Here is a 27,302-nt window from a genome sequence, read left to right as displayed (position 1 = left end):
CAGAACAGCACAGATGTACCACAACCAAGTACTTGCCTAGAGATGTAGGTTGGTTATTGAATAAATATTTACCCCCAAATGGTAGTCGAAAATTCCAGCTTCGTTTCTTTGGCTCATTCTCTATTGCTAAAGTGATTTATGATACTGCAATTAAACTGTAACTACCAAGCTCCATGAAGGCGCATCCTGTTTTTCATGTGGCACTTCCAAACCCAGTCAGGCCAGGTACTCATCTAGTGCAGCCTCCTCCACTTATGATTTCTGGTAATGCCATTGAAAATGACGTATAAGCAGTCCTTGATTCTCGTATAGTGTGAGGGTCATTTCAATATCTTATGGACTGGAAATGTTATGGTCCTAAGGAACAATCATAAAAAAAAGCATCATAAGTTCGACACTAGGCAGGGCCTGGGGAATGGGGAGGGACTGTCAGGCACCAGAACACTATGTAAAGATTGTAATCACTACACATAAAAGAGGATAGGTTATATGGGCAGGTAGGGTCGGCTTTAGGGCGGTGCGACTGGTGCGGCTGCACTGGGCACTGACCTGAGCAAGGGATGCTGATCTCTGGGGGGGGGGGGCATTGTACTTAGAAATAACTTAAAAATGAATAAACACCTGCAGCAGAGTTTCTCATGGGTCCTGCTGTCAGATAGCAATGCAGATGTCAAGATAACTCTTTTTTATTAATGTTCCTGTTTGAGAGAGGGATTGAAGTTTTGTGTAGGGGTAGTTTTGACGCACCATAATGTAGCTCAGAGGGTTAATATGCCTACTGCAAAGAACGCGTACCATACAGATCTGTATTTTATGTGGATAGGTGAGTGTATTACTGCTTTTGTCACAGAGATCCTTTTGTTATTGCAGTTCATAAGATACAACCCTAATATAGAACAGTGACTGTTATGAACTTTCATCAAAGAGCTGCAGGTAAACTGCATAAAATAGGTTATGACGTTATGTTTTTCCCCCAGTCTTTCATTAACTATTCCAAATATTGCTATAAAGGGTTCTTTTGGGTAGATATACATTCTTATTAGTAAAGCCAGCCTTTACTAGCGCTTTACTATGTATGGGAGAGAGGGGCTATGGAGAGAAGAGGGGTGCTTTTGCCCAGTGGTAGTGAGGAAATCCGAGGAGGAGATCATGACGGGGTCATCAAAAATGTTTGTTGCACAGGGCACTCCCAGTGTAAAAGCCAGCTCTATGGGCAGACATGAACAGATTGCATGAGCAGTTGTTGCGCAGTACCTGTTGACCTTCTCTTACACTTGTCAATAGCAGATATTATAATGTTTGTTTCCTATACCAACATGGAGGACACACTTTTATATATGTTATGTTATTAAGAGGTCTTGTTTCTAATCCAATATGATAGCTTTGATCTTGTGTGATTTGGTAGTCTCATCAGATTTCTAGTGTGCCAACTATGTTTAGCCTTCAGTAAATATAGAACTGCTCAGTCTCTTGTCAGTGCTTCCCAAGTGCTCTGAATAAATCTCTGTGAAATCTTCACAGAAGAAGTGTCCAGTACCTCGAAAAAACGTTATAGATGTATCCTTTGCCTTCTGTTTCTTAGTAGATGTAATGAGAAATAGTTACTTCAAGCAAAATAATTATTAATTATTGAATTGTGCTCTAAACATCTACAGAAAGACTTTATTTCTAAATAACTTAAGGCTATGATAGGATTGTGCTGAAACATATCCTATTGATCTCTGGAGCATTTCAGTATAACTGAGTCGCTGTGTTGTGAGGAAACAGCTCCCTTTTACTCTGAGACTGTTTTTGGTTTGATGGCAGACATGGCATCATTTTAAAGGGCTGTACAGCTAACAATTGTCCATGAATGGTGACATGACACCGGAAATGGCCTTTGCCATAGAACAATGGCCGATGCGGGGTGTGTCACTACTACATCTCTTCTATGGAGGCACACATACACTAGATCTCCCCCCAACCACCATAGTAGTGTTGCACACCTGGCAAGACACGAAAAAATCATTGGGGTAGGAGGACAGAGTCTCTGAGGGAACTCCTTTATGGGAAGAGAACTTGCTCCCCCAGGTGAGCCGCCTGAAGGTCTTTCGCTCATGGGACACCATTGGAATTTTCAAGTTAGGAGAAGGATGCAGGGCAACACTATGACATTATTTGCGACATTACAAATGGAATTTGAACTCCATTGCATTCAGTTCTTCAGGTACCTCCAACTACGTCATAAACTGACACCTTACATCGGAGACCTGGTGGATCCATTGGCAACCAACCCCCCAGAGGATAAATTACCGGTGGAAGAAATCGGTCCGCCTAAGAGTTCACGGATTTGCAGTACCCTAGTACTCAACACCCCTGACACATTGCCACAGCTGCAGGAGGCCGGAAACCAGATCTAGGCCCATTTGAAGAGGAGTATTGGAGGGAGCCCTCTCTTAACCATGATAGGGGGCGATTGCAACACAGTTAAGGCTCATTTAGGTGCGTTATCTCCATTGGCACATCCCAGATGAGAGGTTGTCGAGCAGGGGCTGGCGCCCTACCCGAGATGTCTGCGGTGCCGAAGAGAGGGTTGCTACATACAGCATGATCTTGTGGGGCGTTGACCTCGTTCTGGGAGGGGCTGCTTTCTATAATTGGGGAGGTGCTGGGCTGGCGTATCCCAAGAGACCTAAAGCTAGTTTTGCTACATATAAAGGCTGACCTGGACAGTAATAGATATAAAATGGTCCTGCTCTGGATTGCTCTAATGGCTGCAAAAGAGATACAGCAAAACACTGGAAAAGCAAAGCACCCCCCACTTTAAAGGGGTGGAATAAAGGGACTAGACACCTGCGTAAGTTTAGAGAGCCTGATCTATATGGCCAGAAGCTGCCTGCATACACATCTGAAGATTTGAAGAGACTGGACCTAATACAGCAGAATGTTCTGGAAACCACTAGGTCATAACCGGAGTCTGTGGATGGCAAAATCATGACTTTGTTTGATCCCAGAGCAGGAAACGGGATTGGGAACTAAGGGGATGAAGAGGGGTGACTATCTCTGCACAGATTCTGTACAGTGATTACTCTCTCTGAGAAAGCTATATGTTTATGACCTTGATTATGGAGAAATACTTAAAATGTTTTTCAACAAATAAAAAAAGACTGTTTTTGGTTTCAGGTACTGTATTAACATACTGTGTCTATAATTGGTATTGTATTTATGCCATTTGAATAAAGGATATTATTAATTTTTCAGATACTTGAGCCCTGTATGTTTATAGTTACACAGAGAAACCTAGCTGAGGCTATGGGTAACCTATGAATAGGTATATGTTACTTTCTATAGAAAATTATCACACTATGCTTATCAATTACTTACTAAAAGATTTTCTATTATAGGGATTATTCCCGCTACTCAAAACAAAACAACTCAAAAGGTGGTCACTAACTAATGAGGGCACCACTCAGCAGGATTTTTCTTCCCATTCTCCTTTCCCCCTGGACTTCTCTTCGAATTTGTTGCTACAAAGAGCTACAGGAGATTTCAATGGGCGAGATGGACTATCATTTGTTGCCAGGAAACACCTGCAGATTCGCTAAAGATTTGACAACAGTGCTCCTTTAAGTTAAAAAATGCACATCTGACCTGGCACTTTGGGTCTGCTTATATCCAGAAACAGTGGCAGTTGATGTCAAACCAACTGGTCGCATTGATTCAATGCCACGTTTGCAAAGTTGCAGAGATCCAATCAACGGCAAGTGCATTTTACTATTAGAGAAATTCAGATGATTGGAAGCCAACTTCCCATAATATGCTCAATCACACTGAGTATATGGTGACTGTAACCATTACTGTCCACTATGTACGCATATCTGTCCCAGACATTCCTTTAGCCAGTGTCTGTTGCTATGGCTCTGTTCTCCTAGCCAGGGTTTGACCTAGGTTACCACGGTATGGGTGGGCAACTCATCTCCTCGTTAGCTGTGTGGCCATGACCATGCTCTAAGCTAAGGCCACAGGCTGATGTGATATCGAAACCAGACACATAAAACGGGGCTTACATTACAAGGTACAGGAAGTGGGAGAGGGTGCAAGGCACAGAAGATATCTAAATTTGTGGATTAAAACTACACATTTTCAGGGCCCTATAAAGCCTGGGCTGCATGCACACCAGGAGACCCTTATATTAACACACACACAGCACTCCAGGTATACAGGCACTGAGGCACTCCTCACATATAAGTCTTATATTCAGGAGGATTTAAAGTGCACGGACATGACACAATATACTTGTTTACTAAGGAGAATCAATAGGAAATTGCTCCAACTTCAGATGCAGGAAAAAGGGCCTGTACCCCAGAGCTCTTAATCTGCACTGTTAGTTGTCATGGCCTGGGCATAGTGTTCCAAAACACCGTTAAAGGAGTTTCACACTTCGCTTGGGAGCAAAAAGAAGGTCAGTATTTGCTGAAGCAAGTCTGGCACTAAAGTTTGTGCGGAAAACATACTTGGGCCTTTGTAATATGTAGTAATGTAGTTGTTTAATATGTATATGGCTTTAAGGAATCTTGGGTTGGAATGTTCTGTGTAGTGGTGTTCTTTTCACTGTGTGTTGAGTGGGCATTATTTGATTGCCAGCAGTTGATCCAGGAGTGGATGGTCGTGAGTCCTGCTTTTGAAATAAACATCATTCTACTTTATACTTCTGGTTGGAAATTCTTTATTAAGAACCTACTACAAATATTGGCGACGATCTGGGATTGATGATGGACTCACCGACATTGGGAAAATAAGACCGCAGGTCAAGGAAAGTGGATTTATATATTTTTTTTTTTTTTTTTTGCCTAACGTAACTCTTGAAGATCAGGATTTACTGCATGGTGCATTTGATCTGCTGTGGAGCCGTGTTGCGTTTCGGCTTAATGGGAACATCGACACCTACTCTGCTTGATTCTTGAACCGGATGGTGAGCGCCTGATCTGGACTCTACTCTACTTGTTTGGGAACCTGGGTGTTCCGATTCTCACGGAAAGGAAGAAAAGAGAAGGAAGTAGAAACTTGGTGCGACGTGTGTGAACTCGTATGTGAGTAAATTCCACGTACCTCGAGTTCACCGTTGGAAGCTGCTTCGGCCGCATTTTTCGAGCGGTGCGGACATTCTCTTGCTACCTCAGAAACTCATTGCGCGTCATTTGGAACTATTCGTAACGTGTGAAGTCACACGCAAGGTCACGCAACGTGACCCAACGCGCCGCCATTTTGGATTGGTATCGTAGCAACAACAAAAGCTTCGTTTTAACGCGTTTGGCAGTCTATTCTTTGATCGTTTTGGGGTTTATTTGCTGGAAACACTTTACGCAAACACTGGAGAGTTATAGAATAAACGGACACATTAGTATTTGACTCATTACTCGTTTTAATATTTGTAAAGTATTATGGCTGCCAGTAATAGTAGTAATGTAATGCAGCCGCCCCCGTTTTTAGAGATACCCGGAAAACCCATCAAACCTTGGCGTAAATGGTTCAGAATTTTTGAAAATTATCTTGAGGCCATCGATGCTACCAAATATCCTGCATCACGTAAAAAAGCATTGTTATTTAACCATTTGGGTAATGCGGGTCAAGAAGTTTTTGATAATTTACCCATTTACCCTGCACCTTCACGTGATGATACTTGGGATATGTACAAAGAGGCATTAGCACGAATGGGAAGACAATATGTGGATGAACCATCGGTTATGGTTGAGAGACATAATTTCTTCAAAAGGAAGCAATCCTCTGATGAATCAATTGAAGACTATTTAGCAGTGTTGCGTGTTTTTGCAGCTAAATGTGGATTTGGAAATTATTTAGATACTGCTCTTCGTGATCAGTTGGTTTTTAATTGTTTCAACAAGAAAATTCAGGAACGCATTTTGACATGCAAGGATCCTTCTTTAGATGAAGTTATGGACATAGCCAGAAGTATTGAACGTTCAGTAGTTTCTTCAAAAATTTTATCGGAGTCTACGACTACCACCAACACTTCAACGTCCAGTGTGAATGTTGTCGAAATGTCTTCCAAAATGAATGAAACTAATGTAAATTTAGTCTCACATAAAAATGTTGTAAAGAAGAGTTATGATAAAAGAGTGGGTGGGACCTGTTATAGATGTGGCTCTAAGTTTCATTTGGGTAATTTTCCAAATTGTCCGGCTCAGGGCAGGCGATGTAACAACTGCAAAAGAGTAGGACATTTTTATAATGTGTGCCACGCTAGCAAAGCAAAACTTAGAGTTAGCCAACTTGAAGTGGAGAACGATATTTTGTCTGATGCTGTAAGCAATGTATCTATAGCATCGATTGAAGTCAATATGTTAGGGAACTCGGGTAGACGTTGCAAGGGTCCTTTGTGTGATGTTAAAATAGGGGCCATCAATTTAAATGTCATGGCTGACTCAGGGTCTCCTATAACAATTCTTGCTGAAAAAACCTTCCATAAATTCTGGTCAGGAAAGTTGTTAAAGACTACCACTATTAATCCAAAAGCATTTGGTGAATATGATATAATCATGAAAGGCTATTTTGATGATAGCATTTTATTCAAAGGAAGGAGTATTTACACAAAAATTTATGTGGCTGTCAATGGTCGCGACATTTTAGGATGGCAAGATCAAGCTCTGTTAGGGATTATGTTAAAACCAGGACATGATGAGCCGGTTACTATTGGCGAAATGCCGGTCCTTGCGGTTCAAGAAACTATCTTGGATAGTTTTACACAAAAGTTGTTAGAGAAGTTTCCTGATGTATTCTCAAACAAGGTTGGCTTAATTAAAGATTTCGAACACACTATTAAGTTGAAAAGTAGCGCTATTCCAGTGATACAGAAGGTTAGACCTGTACCTATTTCAGCTAGAGAAGATCTCAGGAAATTGTTAGAAGACATGTGTTCTCAGGGCATAATTAAACAGGTTGAGTCCTCTGAATGGATTTCGGCTGCAGTGGTGGCACGAAAGAGCTCTGGCGATATACGTCTGTGTGCGGATTTAAGAGTACTTAATAGGAATATTTTGGTGGATTGCCATCCTCTCCCTAGAATACATGAAATGTTGGCCAGAATAGGGGGTAGTAAATTCTTTTCTACTATCGATTTACGTTCTGCGTATCATCAGATACCTTTAGCTGAAAGTTCTCAACACCTTACAACTTTTGTAACACCTTTTGGTGTATACATGTACAAGCGGATGCCGTTTGGATTGGCATCCGCAGCTAGTGTGTTTCAACGGCTAATGGATGAAATTTTTGGGAATCTGGAGGGTATACAAACTTTCCAGGATGATATTTTAGTGCATACAGAGAGTGTGGAACAACATGTTACGTTGTTGGAGAGTGTTTTGCGGAAGTTACATTTACATGGGATGACAGTGAATATTAACAAATGTAAATTTTTAACGCAGGAAGTCAATTATTTAGGACATAACATTTCAGCGGAAGGCATAAAACCTAAGGTGTCCTTATTGAAAGGTATCAACGATGCTAGTGTTCCTAAGGATAAAGATTCACTTAGGTCCTTTTTGGGGTTGAGTGAATATTATGCAAGGTTTGTTCAAGGATATGCTGTCATCGTACAACCTTTGAGAGATCTTCTAAAGAAGAATGCGAAATATATTTGGTCGGATGAATGCCAAAAAGTTTTTGAATCTGTAAAAAAAATGATTATCTCAGCTCCTGTTATTAAACCATTTACACAAGGAGCCAAATGCATTATTACGGTGGATGCAAGTGCTAAAGGTTTGGGGGCGGTTCTTAGCCAAATGTTAGATGGTAAGGAATGCACCATTGCTTTTGCTTCACGCACATTAAATAGTGCTGAAAAGAATTATAGCACGATTGAGCGAGAAGCACTAGCATGCTCTTGGGCTTCGGAGAAATTTAAAATGTATATTTGGGGAACAAGATTTGAATTGCACACGGATCACAAACCTTTGATTTACATGCTGGGTGACAGCTGTTCTAATAAGGCTTCTTCAAGATTAATAAGGATCTTATCTAGGTTACAGGAGTTTAATTTTGATATTAAGTATATTCCGGGTGGAAGGAATGTAAGGGCGGATTGTTTGTCTAGGTTGCCGACAACAGAGGATGATGACAGTGGAAAAGTAGAATGGGAAGATGTGGAGTATGTATTTACTGTCAATGATGTTAATGAACAACTTAAGATATCGGAAAAGGATTGGGTTGAGTGCTGTGGAAGGGATGATTGCATGGTTCAAGTAAAGAAATGTCTTATTGAGGGGTGGCCATGTGATAGGGGGATGTCTACAGAGTTGAGATGTTTTGCTCAGGTGGCATCGGAATTGTCATTGGTTAATGATATATTGTTGAGACAAGACTTGTTTGTTCCTCCAGTTGGCCTCAGGTCCAAGATCATTTCATTGGCTCATGAGGGACATTTAGGAATATCAGCTACAGTGAAGAAGATCAGACAGATTTATTGGTGGCCTGGTATTGACGGACAGGTTAAGAGATATGTAGAAATGTGTGCAGAATGTTTGTGTTCAGACAAACATTGGAAAACTTCAACAGCTCCTTTGTGCCCAGTGGATTGGCCTAACAATGCGTGGGAAAAAATTGGACTCGATTTTACAGGTCCATTTAATGTTTTGGGTGGTGACAAAAGGTATTTAGTGGTTGCAATCGATTATTATTCTAAGTGGTTGTATTTTGCTTTGGTGCGATGTGCAGATTCTTCTTCTGTTATTGTATTTTTAAAAAATTTATTCTACACTGAAGGAAGAGTTAAGGAAGTAGTTACTGATAATGGGTCCCATTTTGTCTCTGAGGAATTTACTAATTTTCTCAGTAAACATGATGTCAAACACATTAGAGTACCAGTGTATAGTCCGGCTTCTAATGGATTGGTGGAAAGGGCGAATAGATTGATTAAAGAAGGGGTACAAACAGCTGTAGCTAATAAATTGGATGTGGCGGATTATTTGCATTTTAAGGTTTGGAATTATAACATTACTCCACAAAGCACCACTGGTGTTGCACCTTTTGTTTTGTTAAGAGGAAGAAGACCCATTTCTGCAATTAGTCCAACTTGGTTGTTGGATAAATGTGATCGCTTTCACAATATTGACTTACATGTGGTAAGGAAACATGTTGAAGGAAAACAGAATAGTTATAAAAAAAATTATGATAGTAGAATGCATGTGAAAGAAGGGACATTGCAAGTTGGAGATTGGGTTTTAATTAAGAAACCTAAGAAGGTCAGTAAAGGATGTTCTAAATTTTCCGAACCTGTAAAAGTTGTGACAATCTATAAGACAGCTGTCTTACTTCAGGACAGGGGATGGTGGAATAGTAATGCCTTAGTGAAGGTAACGAAGGAACAGGCAAAAATCATTTTACAAAAAAGTGATTTGTGTAAAAGGGGGGAAAGACAGGATTGGTTTGATTTGGATGCTCTAACGCACATTGATAGGAGTTGTGATAACTTTGACAGAGGTGATGTTCAAAATGATGTGGAAAGGGTAGTACCATCATTTAGTACAAGTCCTGGTGGGGGTGGAGACAATTCAATCAGAAGCAGTTCAAGAGTGAGATCTGCTCCCATTCACTCCAGAGATTATGTGTACTATTGATCATGTGTTATTCATGTAAGTGTTTTCTTTTTATTGTTTTATTATGGAAAGGGGGGTGTGTAATATGTAGTAATGTAGTTGTTTAATATGTATATGGCTTTAAGGAATCTTGGGTTGGAATGTTCTGTGTAGTGGTGTTCTTTTCATTGTGTGTTGAGTGGGCATTATTTGATTGCCAGCAGTTGATCCAGGAGTGGATGGTCGTGAGTCCTGCTTTTGAAATAAACATCATTCTACTTTATACTTCTGGTTGGAAATTCTTTATTAAGAACCTACTACAGCCTTAGACATGTTGAGGAAAAGTGCAGGATGACACCAGTGGCGCAACTAGAGCCATATTTCGGTGGGGTGGAGGGGGGTTAAGAAAAATGTTCGGGGGGGGGGTCTAATTCTAAAAGCAACATGCAGAGTAGAGCTGCAGGGGCTCTAAAAAGGGTTGAAAATTAACAAAGTCTCGTAAACAAGCAAATGGTCTTTTAAAGACCTGTGAAGTACTCGGGTGCGGCTGTGTGTGCGCCGCGAAGCTGTCTCAGCCCGGGCTGACACACGACAGAGGAGGGGTCGCTGAGGCCCTTCGAGCCCAATGGGCGTTGCGCGCCTGGATGACACACGGCTATTAGGGCATGGATTTGTGACCTTGCAGCTGGAAACAGAGCTGGACGCTCAAGCCCAGGTGCGAAAAGCTAACGCAGTCCAAGGATTTTCTTTGCATCATTGTGAGCAATAGAATGAAGATGACAACAACTCAAGAGCAACAGATTTCGGGCTGCGCGCTGCTGAACAGCTCTATGGGTAACTCATACTCATTAGCTAACATGTGACGTAATTTTCGTACGTTGCGTGACAGTCACTACACGCCGTCGCTAGGCCTCGCCCTCTGCAGTTGCCATGGTGCTCGGCGCATCCGATGACCTCTGTGGGTCGTCATCCGTGCGCGCCACTAGGAGAGTGTACAGTTTGTTGCCCCGGGTTACCAGGGAAGGGGCGGGGCTTCGGCCTAGAGGAGAGGACCTGAGAGCAGTGGCGCTGTACTCTACAGCTCGAGGGAGGCAGCATCATGCAGCTCAAACACATGAAGACCCTGCTCACCCCGCAGGTGAGGAGGGGGCGTGATACCGCCGAGAGGGAGGAAAGCAGGCAGATGCCGGGGGCCGCAGTCGGCAGTAAGGGCACTTAGGAGGCTAAGTGGCTTAGAGGATGGGGATGGGGCATTTCAGAAGTAAGGGCGATCCCGTAACTAGAGGATTACTAAAGAATCAACCGATAAAAACAAAAAGTGTTGGGTAAAATAGCTGCTTGAACTGAACTTTGCTAATGCTTGTTAACTGTAAATAATGAAAGTAATGTATTGATGTTTTTGTACTGTAGGGTTTGAATGTATAACTAACACTTTAGTGCCTAAATCGTAGGGAAGGTAATGAAAGACCAAACCATTATGAGAAGTGATGCGTAGTGGCGAACTGGGGGCAGGGGAGGGGGCCTCATCTGTAAATGTCGTAGCACTCACACCCCCTCTTGTGCTCTACCACCTGTGACAGCCAACACATACAAACACTGCCTTCTCAGCCCGAGAAGAGCAATGTTGTTTCTATTTACATTTCAGAGTTAATTTACTCTTGCTGTTCCAGGATGGTGTGTTTCTGCAGATTTTTAATTTGACATATTACTCTTGTATAGTGCACAGTGTGCAAAGATTTGCTTCTATGCACCTGTGTGAGTTCAGTTTGTGAGTGGGCCAGGACAGGATTGAGAGGTCTAGAGTTCAGGCCAAACGCTGTGTGAATTTTTCATAGTGCATGTCAGTGCGTCATAGAGTGGTTCAGAATACATGATTATACAATCCTTGACTCCTCCGCACAGAACAGAGAGCAATGGTTAGGTGTGCCAAGTGTAATTGTGATTATAAGCAAAAGTGTGCGAAAGCTGTCAAAATATTGACAGGGTGAGAGTTAAAGAAAATGCATTACGTATAGGTGAGTGGGTGCATTATGTGTGGAAGGGATTGGTGAAGCAAAAACGCTGCAAAGAAGTGCATGCAGGCACAAGTAAAAAGAGGATACTGAAGAGGAAAGAAAAGAGGTGTTAAATATGTAGATTGAGTGTTTCTTAAGGAAAGGTGTGTACATTTTTCACGAAGAGACTGCAGAAGAGAGCAGTGTGAAAAAGGGAATGTGAGTGATTGAGACAATCTAAAGAACCCGCCTCTTCTACAGACCACAGTAATGTTTAATTCACAGTCTGCTTAAAACGTTTAAATTACTTTATGTGTGTGTATGTGTTTTCTGTGTGTATATATATTCACTGAAAAAAACAGTCACCAATAGGTGAATTTGTCAGTGACAACATTGAGGTTTTGAACTAACAAAACATACAGAAATTCACCAGTTATGCTAACTATAACTTGCGCTCCCGCCATGCACTGTTGATGATCCCACATGTGATAACCCAAATTACATGTTCCTACTTCATTTATGACATCACTGATGAAATCTCAAATGACACCATTGATGACATTACTGATGACATCATCTAATGGGTGTTTTTGTTTTATGTTTACATAGTGGCTAGTAACTACTAAACTTCTTTTCTGCCTAATTTTGTACAACCTGTGTCCTGGTAATTGGTATAAGTGTTTCCAAAATGAATGTTCTCCTAATGCACCCCAGGTGTATAGAGGTATTGAACACATTATATATCTTTATATTGAAGAGTAACTCTGTGTGCAGGTGACAGTTGACTTGTGTTCATTATGCTCTAGACAAGTTTTTTGGTAATGCAGAGAAAGTTTCCAGCAGGGCAAAGATTATATGCACTACATAATGAGTATTGTAAGTTGCCTTGAGTTATTAGACAGAATCGTTTCAGCATGACAATTTCTACATAACATAGAAGACTGTGTGCACCAGGCTTGTTTTGCTTCAGAAGATGGGCTATCTGTAAAGTTTATGAAGGCTGTAAGTAATATTATCTTTATCACCTTTAGGCCTTGGTTATTTTAAGTGAATAGTCGCTGTTTGGACAAGTTTTGCATAGAGTGTACTCAGTTCATAGCAGATACTTTTTAATGCTCTTTGGTGTATTTTTCATGAGAATTTCACTGTCTGCATACAGTGTGGTACAAAGTAAATTCATTCCATAGAGTAAACAATGTTAACAGTACCCACTTTTCTAATCATATCCATTTAATTTCTCAATTAAGGTTCAGAGGCTTTCGGGGGTTTGATACAGGTAAAGACTTTCATTAGTAGGGCATTAGTTCTAGTACAGGGCTTGAGTATCTGGAGGAATTTGGTTTTCCCTGAACAGTTGTATACAGATTGAACACTGTGTGCAGGATAGGTTACCCTTTCATTTGTGCTTAATACTCAACATTAACTCAGCTACCCATGAACTGTATGGTATGGAGTCAATGTTACACATAACATAATCTTGCTTTACCTTTGGTGGTTGTATGTATGACAGTAGTAAAAATGCTTCATATTCGTCAGAACTATTAAGGACTTACCTTGATAGCCCTAATGGTGTACCTGTTTATAGAGCAATGTATGCAAAAGAAGCTTCAATGATAGCATAAATTATGTCATAGAACATATCATGAATGATGTCATATGTGAGATCATAGGCCGTGCATGGCAGTGATGCAAATTATAATTAGTGCTACTAACTATATAACTGTTGAAATTCTGTGTTTTTTGTTGTTGTTGTTCAAAATGTTAATTTTGGCTCTGGGGACCCCATCAACCAGGACCGGCCCCATTACATTTTGGCCCCATTACATTTTGGCCCCATTACATTTTACAGTGGAAAGGGGGGCATGCAGCCAAAATTCTACAGGGGGAGGTGGGCACTCAGCCCCCCTCCCCAGGCTGATTTTGGATACGCGAACCCCATCCCCGGGGCCTGGCGCTGTTAAGGGTGGGTGCCCTAGTGCCCACCTGTGGCACCCACCATGCTGTAGTTGGTGGCTGCTGGGGGAGCCCCGCGGCCCCAGTCTGTTCCCTGCATCCAGCCTGAGTCGGCAATGCTCCCACCACCAGAGAGCAGCTAAAAATGCTGCTTTCTCCAGGCGGGAGCAATATTTAGATCAGTTTCTCTGCCTGTATCACTGCGGGCAGGGAAGCAGATCTAAAGTCTGCTCCCAGGAGGCTTGAGCCTTTTTGAAGCTCTCGCCCGTGGGGCGCGGAGTTGGTGTTTGCTCCCACTTGGTGTGAGATTTAAAAATGCTCCCAATGCAAAGTATTTTTGGCTCCGGGGGTGTGCCTCTGATGGCTGGGGGAGGGGGCCTGTGTGCCCCCTCTCCCCATAAACATTATTTGGTCCTGGGGGTAGGCTCACCAAAGCTGATAATAAATAAATGCTGTCTGGCCACTTTTTTTTTTTTTTACTGATCCCACAAGAGTCTTGCAGGATCGTGGCATTTTTGTCTGTTTTTTTCTTAGTTTTCGGCACGGGGAGGGGTCCCTCTGGGTCCCCCCTACGGGGTCATGGTATCCCTACCCTGGATATATATATATATATCTATCTATAGAAATCGATATTTTGAGACTTCAGGCATAAGTTCCCTAGTCCTGTAATGGCTGCCATTAATATTTTTCTCAAAGACTACTGAACGGATTGACTCCAAATCACCGAAAGTATAATCTGCGGAGCAAAATCCACCTTCCTGTTGAATTGGGTGTAATTTAGTTCAGCAGTTTTTACTGCAGCCTTGTCAAATGAAGTCTATGGAAAATGCATGGGGATTTTGTGTTCTGGGATTCCACTTTTTTCTCGGGCCCTGCTTGACAGATCACCCCAAAACATTTGAGTAAGAAGCTGAGGTAGATGAACCTTTCTTTTGAAAGTTTTGAAAGATTTGTCGAATGGGGACAAAGTTATTAGCAAACCAAAAAACTCTCCTTCTATGGAAAAGCAGTTATAACTATGATGTGTATAATTTTTATATATATAATATACGAGACAGGAGAAATTTATGCATATATAATAGTTTCTCCTGTTTCTTATAAAACAGAACAGCACTCCTCTTAGGGTGGTAGATTTAATTTATTATATTTCATCTGGCAAATATAAACATGCTGACGTTATATAGTTGCGAGATTAAATCATAATAAATTATATCTACCTCTCTACAAGGAGTGCCGTTCTGTTTTATATGAAACGGGAGAAACTTTATACATATATAATAGTTTCTCGTGTTTCGTATAAAACAGAATGACACTCCTTGTAGGGTGGTAGATTTAATTTATCATGATTTCATCTGGCAGATATAAACATGCTGACGCTATATAACTGCCAGATGAAATTATAATAAATGAAATCTACCGCACTACAAGGAGTGCCGTTCTGTTTTATGAGAAACAGGTGAAACTTTATGCAAATACGTCCAGGCGTGGCCGTTCTACGAGCCCAATACAAAAACCGGGAGTGGAGGGTCCAAGGGAAGTTTTAAGACCAGCGCATATAATTTACCCAACACAACTATTGCAAAGCACCTAGTTATCTGCGGGTTTAGCAGGCTTAAAAAAGCACTAAAGATATAGAACACAAGCAAAAGCTCTTAATCATACATTGGGGGAATCCTTTAATAAGGAGCGATTCCCATCACCCACCGAAGTGGCATGCGTCATCATCTGGGATTTCTCCTCTTGGCTGAAACACCTAGTGCAGCCAAGGGCTACAACCCCCTCACTATGAGGGAGGAGTTCAGGGATGTTTTTTAGATACTACTCTTGTATAGGATCTACTAAAATCCAAAATATGTAAAGCACTAAAATACTTGAGTAATATGCGCAGAGAAAAAGGAGGGATGTGTGGTGTAAAACTAACTCTCAAGTGAAAAAAGAGCTTTATTAGTTAACTCTTGGGGTAATGATTAAAAACATTGCATGTGCGGTGTAGAAATATTAACTGCATCTGTCCAGTAAACTGGTCTACATGTTTCGGCCCGTGTGACCCCAATGGTGTTGTGGCCTTCCTCAGGACCTAGATGTTAAATGCTACTACGTAATAAAGTGAAAAACTATATATAACAAGAAGGTTAGTTTGAAACAAATACAACCTACATCACCAGTAGTCTCACTTTTGGTACGATATACTGGTGACACCCGTGGAGAGCAAGAAAGACAAAGAGATCAAATTCTTGTGTCTAATAACTTTGTAAATTCGTAAGTCATGTATACTTATCATTTGGCGTACCCTACGGCGTACATCGAAATTTGAGATATAAAGTAAACTTACCCGTAAATTACGAGTAAGACGCCTCACCTCACCTGGCAACAGCTCAGGATGGGAGGCACCGCTCTGAAAAGAAATGTTAGCATGGGTCAGACTAAAAGAAAAATCTTAAGTCTGTTGTTCCTGCAACTTTGGGAATATTTTAAAACAATTTGTTCACATTGCAATCTTAAAAAAGGAGGCAATGCGGGAATGCCCAGGTGCTTGCTGACAATGTGAGTGAGTATATCTTTAAACATGAGCATCCAGAGTAATAATAATAATCCTGAATCTCCTCATGTAATATAAGCACTTAATGGCATAGTCCCTGTGCATCTATGTAATGTTGATGCAATCGAATAATCGCCCATATATGTAAGTGCTTAAAGAGGTTTGTTTTCTTTACTTGAAACACATCCACTCATTGTTTGACTTAAAAGTGAGTGTGTCGTTGTCACCTGGAGTATAGAATGGACTGTTATCCCCATGGTGAGCGCACAAGGAATGAAAATATTGAAAATATTACACTATACCCCTTGGTATTCCTTAATATCATGGTGCTTTGTTTGAATTAATTGAATTATCAATCGGAGTCTGACCGAAACCAACGTAACTATGTGGTTATCTTTACTGTACCAAAGAGCATCAAGTGTTAAATGGTGCAACTCGGCAGTTTAAAACAGGATAGTTCTGAACTCTGCACTGCCATGGCCGGCTATGCTGGAATTCAGTTGAGAAACAAATTTCAACAGCGTGTGCGTTCCTTTACTCGTTCAAGAAACATTTCTTCCAATGAAACGCCTCTCGGCATATAGAAACTGAAACATTGTGCAAGACCGCAGCCAGCTATAAACAGCAAATGCCCTCTCTCTTTTACAGCACGTCGCGGTCAGACTTTGAAAGTTAGGACGCCTTATCAAACTTACTACTTAATGGGTAAGAGGGGCTGGGGCTGAATCTGCAAGTCTTACACGCTTAGCATTATAACATAGCAAATGGTTAAAGGCAGTCAATTCACTTACCTATCCGTCGGTACCCCAGTCTTTCAAAACCTGCAACCGGAGGTGACTGGCAGTAGGTATTAGTGATCTTTTTATACTCTCTGGTGACCATTCAACAAGCACCCCTGGCAATTCGGCTGCACGCCACAACACGCAGACATCCGAGGCTATATATATATATATATATATATATATATATATATATATATATATATATATATATATATATATATCTCCAGCTCCTTACAAACGTAAATTAGGACCAGCACTCTCATTAGGTTAAGTCCACCTTAGGATTTATTGCGAATTATAAATCAACAACAAACGCGTTTCGGCGTCAGCCTTCGTCAATGTCGACGGGCGCCGTTACCGTGGCAACTTTATAACACATGTCAGTTTCATTGCAACGACAAAGGACTGTTACATTACTACGAGCGCCATCTTTAAACATGTTTCAGTCCGCATTTCGATCTATTTACATTTCATAGGCAGTCCATTTAACTCTGTAGATCTTTGGGGTTAATACACCTTATTAATCTATATGTTGAAAACATAAATTTCATTTAAGGCAAACATTGAGTCATTCCTTAAAGCGAGTCAATTAGAGATCTGCTTTTCTTCGCTGATAATTATCGCGCATATTGGTCATTCCAACAAATGTTACACTCTATTTGAGTTTAATCACTGCAATATCTAACCTTCAATAGGTGATCTAACAAATGTTGATCTTCGATAATTATCCTGCGCGTTCTATTTATGCTTGATACTCATGATCGTAGATCTCCTATCTATATTGCCCTGAATGGGCACAGGCTTTACAGATATTTCTTTATGACGTGCCACATGCATCCCAGCGTTTCCCATAATACTATTCTAATTGATTCTGCCTAAACAGGCTGTCCTGTTTATACTATTATATACATGTTGTTGTCCTGTTCTCTCCTCTGATGAAGGTTACATTATTCCCACTTTACTACTGTTCATAGGTGAACTGCAAGCTCCTCCCCACTGTTCAGACCTCCTGGATGTTTTGTCTGTAAATCTATGATGTAAGGCGATTCCAATCTCCTTAAACACTTCTCTCTATCGCCCCCTCTTATATTCTTCGGGACGTGATCTAAACAGAAGTATTGCAGTAAGGATCTATTACTATTGAGTTGACTGGCAAAGTGACGTGCAACCGGATAGTTCGTGTCTTTGCTGGTTATGGCTCTCTGATGTTCTAAGATACGCATCTTCACAGGATTGATGGTGCTCCCCACGTATCGAAGATAGCATGGACATACCAAACAGTAAACTACGTATGGAGTGCTACATGTCATAAATTTCTTAATGTCTCTCTGTCTCTCATCATTCCATACTTTATATGTAATGACTCGTTTACTTGTGGTACTTACGAGGAAAGTTACCGCACCACTGTGCAAACCGAAGAAGTGCCCCCGAGTCTGGAAGAAATTCAGAACAACATAAAGAACTCGGTGGGGTAAGTGGACGGCGGTTCATCTATTTGTGCAGCAGAGCGAGTTAGGACGCGAACGGTTTGACAATTCAAATGTACAGTGAGACGGCGCGCCGCGACGCGGCAGCAGATATATTCAAAGTATGTCCAAACTCTCGGAATGAAGGCGCAACAAGCCCAGAACCACAAAGCTTAAGAAGCAAGTACCAACTACTAGAAAGACTCCATGAGCGCAAGATAAGGAAGTGGTGGGAGGCCACCTCCTTACAGAATTACATTGACGTAAATAGGGTACCCAGGGGCCTAAGAATAAATACGGTCCCTGCGTATGAAAATCCAGACCCTGAGCTCTTAGATGAATGGGCGGAATTTACAGCTAATTCGTCACAAGGAATAATCAAAATACTGGTGCGCTTTGCGTGGTGAGATCGGTAGAAAGCAATAAAGGAGATTGAAGAGCTTGAAAAAGTTATATTGGAAACCACGGATAATCGCAAACACCAGGAGGAAAAAGAGGCTATCAAAAAACGACTTAACAGCCTATGAAAAGAAAATTCAAGAAAGAAAACAGCAAAAATTCGAAAGGGATGCCAGGGACTATGAACTAGGCAGAATATTAACCTTTGCCAGAAGATATGATGCCCCAAGACGTGATCTGAGATCCACAAAACGACCAGTTACTGAACCAGGTTTCACCTCGGAATCGGAAGTAACTAGCGCTGAGCAATCCGAAGAAGAAGGCGGAAGTGCTAATCAAGGAATCCCACGCCAGACCCCTCCTTTTCATGAGGAATTCAAATTGATCAGGCAGACCTGGTTAAGGGGAGGGAAAGGGAGACCCCCAGAAACCAAAGCCAAAGAATCAAAAGGAGGGGCGGCAGGAAACGTCAGAACAAATACCAGGAACATGAGGGGCAAGAACACCAAGCGGTGAAAGATAGCCTCACAATAGTGAACCTGACAAGAAAAAGACTGACAGCCATAGAAGAATCAGTTTTAAGGATGGGCTTGACATTCTGCCCAACGGAAGACTTTGAGTACACACAAACTCGGATCGATCTTTTCAAATACATTAGGAGAATGAAATTATATAAATTCTTCAAAATGAAAAATCCAGCTCAGACACACATGAGAGGCGATAAAATGGCGAATGAAGATAATTCGCTGATAATCAGAGATTTGGACACCCTGGCTACCTTGGAAGAATTAGGAGAAGAATATAGCTTGCAGGAATTGAGGCACAGAGATCGTCAAGATAGAACGGAAGATTTGGGAATAACTCAAACACGTGCGTTGAGCCCCTTCAAACCAACCTCAAAGTTCTATCCTCAGATGCCAACTGATGCCATAGACGTTTTTGCTAATACCATCAACAAAGATCTCCTTTTACTAAGAACACAAAAGCATAAGGTTAGAACATGGAATCTAACTTCTAATTTAAAAAAAGCCATTCAGGATCTAAAAAATGATAAAACAATCATTGTGAAGCCATCAGACAAAGGCGGAAATATTGTTTTGCAAAAAAAGGAAGACTATTGCAAAGAGGCCTTTAGACAACTCGATGAAAGTGACAACTATATATTAGCCAGCGAAAAAGATTACTTGCAAAGTATAGACGCATTTGAAATAATGATTGATAAATGGTATCATAAAGGCATTCTGTCGAAAGATGAAGTTAACTACCTACATAACAAACACCCACGGATCCCCACCTTTTACCATCTTCCGAAAATCCATAAAAACGCTACCAGTCCCCCAGGGAGGCCGATAGTCTCCTCGATTGGAGGCCTAACAGAGAACCTGTCAAGATACGTGGACTATCTTTTAGCACCCCTAGTATCACAGTTGACATCATATACACGTGATACGAAAGACTTTTTAAGACAAATTCAGGGGATAAGCTGGGAACCTGATTTTATCATGATAACTCTGGATATATCCAGCTTGTACACAAGTATCAGACATACAGTTAGAGTTGAAGCAGTGAAATACCTTTTGAAAGGACGATCAATCAGATTTTTGGAACACAATGACATGATCATTGAATTTATACTGTTCTGCCTTAATAATAACATTTTTCTGTTCCAGGAGCAGAGGTATAGGCCGGTACAAGGGCCGGCAATGGGCACCTGCTTCGCCCCCAGTTACGCAAACTTATTTGTGGACTGGTGGGAGAAGCAGGTGGCCTGGGCCGAAACCCATGAGGGTTGGGTGGACAATATAATTTGTTGGAGGAGATACATACCTTAAAACAAGGAGAGGGGGCTCTCAAAACCAAAAGGCTGGAGCACCCAGTAATACAAGTATAAGAGTATGTGTACCTTCTGGCTATTGGTTAAAGATCGCAATTCTTTCAATCATTACACAAACTCATATCTGCACTATCATAACCCACTCCACACTGAATCTGTTTGAAGCACTTGTCATGAAACAACTTGATATCAAAAATATTTATACTTTAATAATCATTGTGAATTCATCAAGAAATTCTTTATAAAAACATGCACAGTTTAAAACAATAAAATAATAAAACCACAGAAATCGTATTTCAAATTATGCAGAGCAAATGTTTTTCTTTTGTCACAAAAAAAGGAGAATATTAATGGACAGGCAGTGTGTCATTCATAAGTTGATTTGGTTTGGGCAGACACAGTGTCGGACACATCTCACTGATCCCTGACTCTCCCTAACTTTACCAAATTCAACATGCAAAACTGTAGGCGTCGACGCGTTTCGGTGGTAACTGACTCCAAATGGGGCCACCTTCTTCAGGACAAAAGATATTTTCTCCTTATCTGTCTATATTCGACTCTGGTGTCTTATTCACCGGTACAACAGTACTGCGGTGACAATGTCTCCTCTTATGGGAAGTACCTCTTAATTCCTTCGCGGATGGCTCAAGGCTTGCAATGAAAGTTTCTACTGCCTACCCATCTCACCGGGTCCGGATAGTATCCGGACCCGGTGAGATGGGTAGGCTTGACTGGCCCTGACACGAGCAGTAGAAACTTTCATTGCAAGCCTTGAGCCATCCGCTTCAAACAGATTCAGTGTGGAGTGGGTTATGATAGTGCAGATATGAGTTTGTGTAATGATTGAAAGAATTGCGATCTTTAACCAATAGCCAGAAGGTACACATACTCTTATACTTGGAGGAGATACATAGACGACCTCTTCATTATATGGATAGAGTCCATGGAAACAGCTGGTCAATATATCTCTTCGTTGAATACCAATGAACTTAATCTTCAATTTACAGGAGAAATGAGCACTACAGTGGTTACATTTTTAGATTTGCGAGTATTCGTAGAGAACAGTGTGATACACACTGCGCTCTACAGAAAGAAAACAGCTGGGAACTCTGTATTACATGGGAAGAGCAGCCACCCTGTAAGCTTGATCCGCAGTATTCCCTATGGGGAATTACTTCGAATCAAACGTAACAGCTCGAGGGAAGAAGATTATAAGAGAGCAGCGAAAGAGAGTCTCCAACGATTTAGAGTTAGGGGATACCCAAATGATGTTTTGAAGACAGCAGAAGTAAAGGTAGCACAAAAAGACAGGATAGAACTTTTAAGACAGGAAGGCACCCAGAGAACAGGAACAAGTATGGAAAATAAATTTCAAATGATCACTAAATATTCAAATGCTGCACACAAAATTAGAACAATTTTACGGAGCAATTGGAGGATCCTCAGATCTGACACTATTATAGGAAAAGATCTACCAGTGGAACCCAGTATAACTTTCAAAAGAGCCAGATCCTTAAGAGATCAATTGGTGGAGAGTCACCTAAAAGTGAGCAGATCAGAAACAGGTCTACAGAGTCTCCGTGGCTCTTTTCCTTGTGGAATGTGCAGAGCATTTGCCACAGGTAAACGAGTCATTACATATAAAGTATGGAATGATGAGAGACAGAGAGACATTAAGAAGTTTATGACATGTAGCACTCCATAAGTAGTTTACTGTTTGGGATGTCCATGCAATCTTCGATACGTGGGGAGCACCATCAATCCTGTGAAGATGCGTATCTTAGAACATCAGAGAGCCATAACCAGCAAAGACACGAACTATCCCGTTGCACGTCACTTTGCCAGTCAACACAATAGTAATAGATCCTTACTGCAATACTTCTGTTTAGATCACGTCCCGAAGAATATAAGAGTGGGCGATAGAGAGAAGTGTTTAAGGAGATTGGAATCGCGTTACATCATAGATTTACAGACAAAACATCCAGGAGGTCTGAACAGTGGGGAGGAGCTTGCAGTTCACCTATGATCCGTAGTAAAGTGGGAATAACGTAACCTTCATCAGAGGAGAGAACAGGACAACAACATGTATATAATAGTATAAACAGGAAAGCCTGTTTAGGCAGAATCAATTAGAATAGTATTATGGGAAACACTGGGATGCATGTGGCACGTTATAAAGAAATATCTGTAAAGCCTGTGCCCATTCAGGGCAATATAGATAGGAGATCTGCGATCATGAGTATCAAGCATAAATAGAACGCGCAGGATAATTATCGAAGATCAACATTTGTTAGATCACCTATTGAAGGTTAGATATTGCAGTGATTAAACTCATATAGAGTGTAACATTTGTGGGAATGACCAATATGCGCGATAATTATCAGCGAGGAAAAGCAGATCTCTAATTGACTCGCTTTAAGGAATGTCTCAGTGTTTGCCTTAAATGAAATTTATGTTTTCAACATGTAGATTAATAAGGTGTATTAACCCTAAAGATCTACAGAGTTAAATGGACTGCCTATGAAATGTAAATAGATCGAAATGCGGACTGAAACATGTTTAAAGATGGCGCTCGTAGTAATGTAACAGTCCTTTGTCCGTTGCAATGAAACTGACATGTGCTATAAAGTTGCCACGGTAACGGCGCCCGTCGACATTGACGAAGGCTGACGCCGAAACGCGTTTGTTGTTTTATAATTCGCAATACATCCTAAGGTGGACTTAACCTAACGAGAGTGCTGGCCCTAATTTACGTTTGTAAGGAGCTGGATACGTTAGCGGCTTGCCACCGCTGGCCCGGGCACCCGCTCACGAGTGCGGAAACGAAGGCAGTACACGGAGCAGAAAAAAAATAAATATATATATACATATTTCCATGTTGTCCCGAATTGAGGACGCATTCCACTGCAGGCAAATTCTTCAGAATTCTTTATTTAGGAGAGGTAGGCTATGCGGCCCCCTCCCTGAACCCCTAAGAGACCCTGGGGACCCTGTCCATCAGGGCAGTAAGCTACGAATTAGGGAGGGGGCCGCTCGGCCTTCCTCCCTGAGCCTTATCATGACCTCCGGGACCCCATTCCCCTGGGCCGGCTCAGGGACAGTGTCAGGGGTCCCTGCCCGAGAGTGCGACAGGGAAAGAGTAATGCTCTCCCACTGGGCAGAGAACAAAGCTGCTTTCGCCCAGCAGGATAACAAAACCTTTCCCTGCCCGCGATCTTAGGCAGGGAAAATACATTAAATTGTACCCAAGCCGCAGGAGCAAACAAAAACAGCAATGCCAGCTCCTTCTACACCTGATATGGGTGCAAGCGGGGAGTCAGCAGAACTGTGGGGGCCCTAGGCCTCCTCTGCAGCCTCCAATGAGGCACCAGCTATGGCACCAGGGCACACCACTTTAAGAAAAAAGTTAAGCTAGCTCATTCAGGTGCATGTAGGTGGGGTTCCCCCCACAGCCCCCTACAAAAGTAATTGTCTGAGGTGCCCAGGTGGGTACTGGGGCACCCCTTAAGTAAAATACTGACTTCTGCACAGCCCCATAGACCCGCTTGCAGGGAGCTGGCGAGCCGCAGGGGCCTTGGAGCTCCACTGCTGCCCTAAATAATAATAAAAAATAATTAGTGGGTGTCCCAAGTGGGACTGGGACACCCAGAATACTTTTTTTTTTTTTTAAAGGGACAAAAGTGAATAATAAATAACTGTTGCAGACCGAGGGCTCCTGACTACACGCCCAAGCCCGATCCGTGGCAAGGAGGGCCGCCAGGGCTATTTCTGCACCCCTTTAAAGGACGCTTTGTGTCTTTGCAGTGCGACGAGATGCAACTATTGCAGACCAGCCGATCCTGACTACACGGCACAGCCTGACCCGCTGGAAGGAGGGCCACCAACGCCATTTCCGCGCCCAGAGATGCTTTGAAGGACGCTCTGTGTCCCCGCAGTGCGGGACGCAACTGTTTTAGACCGAGGGTCCCTGACTACACGCCCCAGCCCGACTGTAGGAAGGTGGATATCTGCCTATGGTTACCCCCAAATTTTTGCCTAGTGTCTAGCTGGTTTTTCGACTTAGTTGGCCTGAGATCCTGCCATTCAGGATCTCAGCCTGGCTGTTCTCTCTTTAAAATGGACTCCATGTACCCTAGGTACATACCCAATTGGTTGGATCACCCTGTGAGCCCCTGTACCAGTGTACACTAGGTACCCAGGGCATTGGTGTATCTAAGGCCTACCAGGGGCTGAAGCATGTATTATGCCACCCCAGGCTTGGCCTAACAAATTTGACACAACTTGCTGATCACTCAGCTGGGGTAAGTTGGTGTAACCACCTCTTACTTAGGTGTAGTATACCTATACCTAACCTTAAATGGGACACATGTTAACCTATCAGTCACTCCTATGGCAGGCCTTAACAATCCTGAAGGCAGAGTGCTTGGTTCCATGTGAGATGGTGCTCTGGCATGAGCTGAGCCTGTCTGCAGTGGTCGGAACCACTTCCTTCTACTGTTTCCAGATATCGTCATACCATATACTCTTAAGTGCATTATGAACCTCGCGGTTAAATGCTAACTTTGGTTTGGCTTTATCAAAACATGTCGAGTAAGGTGTCATACGAATTGGAATACTAACCCCTCGCCAATTCTGGCGACGGGGTTAGCATTCCACCCTTCTAGAGGGGCACGACATGTACAGTACCTGAAACCCGGGTAAAATCAGACATAGCCTCAGCTCCACAAAATGGATGCTGCCACCACAGACACAAGTCTGCCCTCCTGCTGCTGGGAGTCCTTCCAGCTTGGGAGGTGTGGACAAAGGGTTTCCTGCCAGGGGAGGTGCGTGCACCACCCCAGACAGGATTTTGTGTATTGGTCAGGTAGGGCTTGAAAGAAACCAGACATGCCTGAGGCTCACAAGGAGCCTCGGTGCATATGCCAGTTCAATCCGGTCCTGGGGCACACCAGTCCCGGGCCTGGGGCGAGCTGGACAAAGGATTGGGGGTGTAACCACCCCCCTTCCTGGTCCCACCCTTAGGGAGGGACCTAGCAGGTAGTCCGGCCCCTAGAATCCGCTTAAAGGTAGGAGCTGTGTCCTAAGACTTCAGACATCCTGGAATCAACTTAACTACAACAAGAAGACGGGAACTTTGACGCTCTGCCGCACAGAGGACTGAAGCCAATCTCCCCTGTGGTCAGGGAGTGACCACCTTGCTAACGCAAGCACCATCCAGCGAATCAACGTCTGCCTTGCCGCCGCCTCCCGCCGGAGCCCGAGCCCAGAGACTGACAAGACCTGGACCTCCAGACCTCTCACCGCCCGATCCACAGTCCCTGAAAAGAGGAGACCCGTGGAGGCACCGAGACACGTGGAGCCAGCCATCTTGAAAAGACCACGACAAGCTGCAAGCGCAACAACCGAGGCTCCCTCCAAGTTGTGCTTTGGGATCTGAGAAGCCCAACACCCGAGCAGCATCTGCACCAAAGGTGAGCCCTCCAGCATCTCCACGATCTGCGTGGGGCCCTTCTGCATTTTGCCACTCGACGCGCCTAACCGGTTGCTGGCCCGCTGGCTAGTGGCCATCTTGGCGACGAACTTCAAGAACTACACCGCTGGTCTGGTTGCTCCAGACTGGCCCTTGCTCCCCTCCAAAGGAGCAGTCCCTCTGACCTTGCTGGTCAGAACCATCAGCTTATTTCGTTTTCCACAACAATTGCTTTTGCCAAGGCTTGTTTGCTTCGATCAAGTCGCCGACACCGCCGACAGCGAGAGCCTGCGTGGGACAGCTCGTGAATCGACTCCTGGACGTCGTCGACCTTCAGGGACCACGTGGCTGCAGAGACAAGCTACACCTTCCTTCCTGTTTGCACCCGACATCACCTGGTACCCACCTGGTGCCACGCTGGTCACTGGCTAGTGACTGTGAACACTGTCCCCTCTGCTTACAGGTCTTCTACAACTCCGATCCACTCGTGGATCCACCGCATCTCTTCCGGACCGATCGCCTGCAGCATCTTTGTCTTCAGGCTCCATTGAACAGATAGAAGAAACCCGACGCACTTCGAGACCTATGCACCCGCTTCCTGTGGGTGAGGTAAAGCTGGCACTCCGGTGCCCAAGTGTAGAGTATCATCTCTAGTGTCTGTGTTTCGAATCTTGAGTTCATAGTCCATCCGGAAGATCCTTTTTGCAGTAACTTTGTAACTTTTACGCACCCATTGAAAACCTATGGGAGCTCGCGTGTGACTATTTGCTCTGCACACGCAACCCGTGGACCTCCTGGTCACTAACTGAAGTTAGCTCCTTGTAGGCCCAGCGATTCTAGAGGCCCTAGGCCTTTTCCCTTTTCTTTTCGTGGTACTTATACCACTATTTTAGTATATGGTTTGAGCGGCCACCAGGGCCTATCCATATAAAGTGCAACTTCTGTGTATTCTAACGTATTCTTGTTTAACGATTTGTGCTCCTGTGCTCATAAAGAGTCTAGGGGATACTTTGAGAAATAAATACATATATATTTTCAATATATATCTGTGTGGTGTCCTTTCATTGGTATAAAAGGGTTTACATTTGGTAAAACAGCCTGCTTAACACGCTTCACGAGTTTAGCCTCAAAGACTGCTTAGCCTACGCTACCACTAGGGCAGCTAGTCCGAAAAGGTTGACTTACAACCACACCATAAGGGTTGCTTGGCATGGTACAAGGTGGTCACTTTAACTAGTGAACATCATATACCAGGCCAACTTCTCACACCGACCTGCTGCAAGGATAGCATCCAAT

The 27,302-nt window shown here is 42.8% G+C and overlaps 1 protein-coding gene across 2 annotated transcripts in view; it reads left to right on the top strand.

Annotated features, from left to right (window-relative positions):
* Nucleotides 1-10,575: 10,575 nt before the first annotated feature.
* The window catches only part of IFT172 (intraflagellar transport 172), a 1,173,227-nt gene continuing 1,156,500 nt past the window's right edge, over nt 10,576-27,302 (top strand). For both annotated transcript variants that reach the window (XM_085613308.1, XM_085613307.1), the window contains exon 1: nt 10,576-10,707. In XM_085613308.1, coding sequence (XP_085469434.1) covers nt 10,669-10,707 — 39 coding nt within the window. In that variant the 5' untranslated portion in view covers nt 10,576-10,668. The remainder of the gene's footprint in view (nt 10,708-27,302) is intronic.

The sequence above is a fragment of the Triturus cristatus genome, chromosome 6 (genome assembly GCF_964204655.1).
Source record: "Triturus cristatus chromosome 6, aTriCri1.1, whole genome shotgun sequence".
Classification (NCBI taxonomy): Eukaryota; Metazoa; Chordata; class Amphibia; order Caudata; family Salamandridae; genus Triturus; species Triturus cristatus.
Note: the sequence above shows the minus strand (reverse complement) of the source record. Positions and strands in the feature narration are given on the sequence as shown.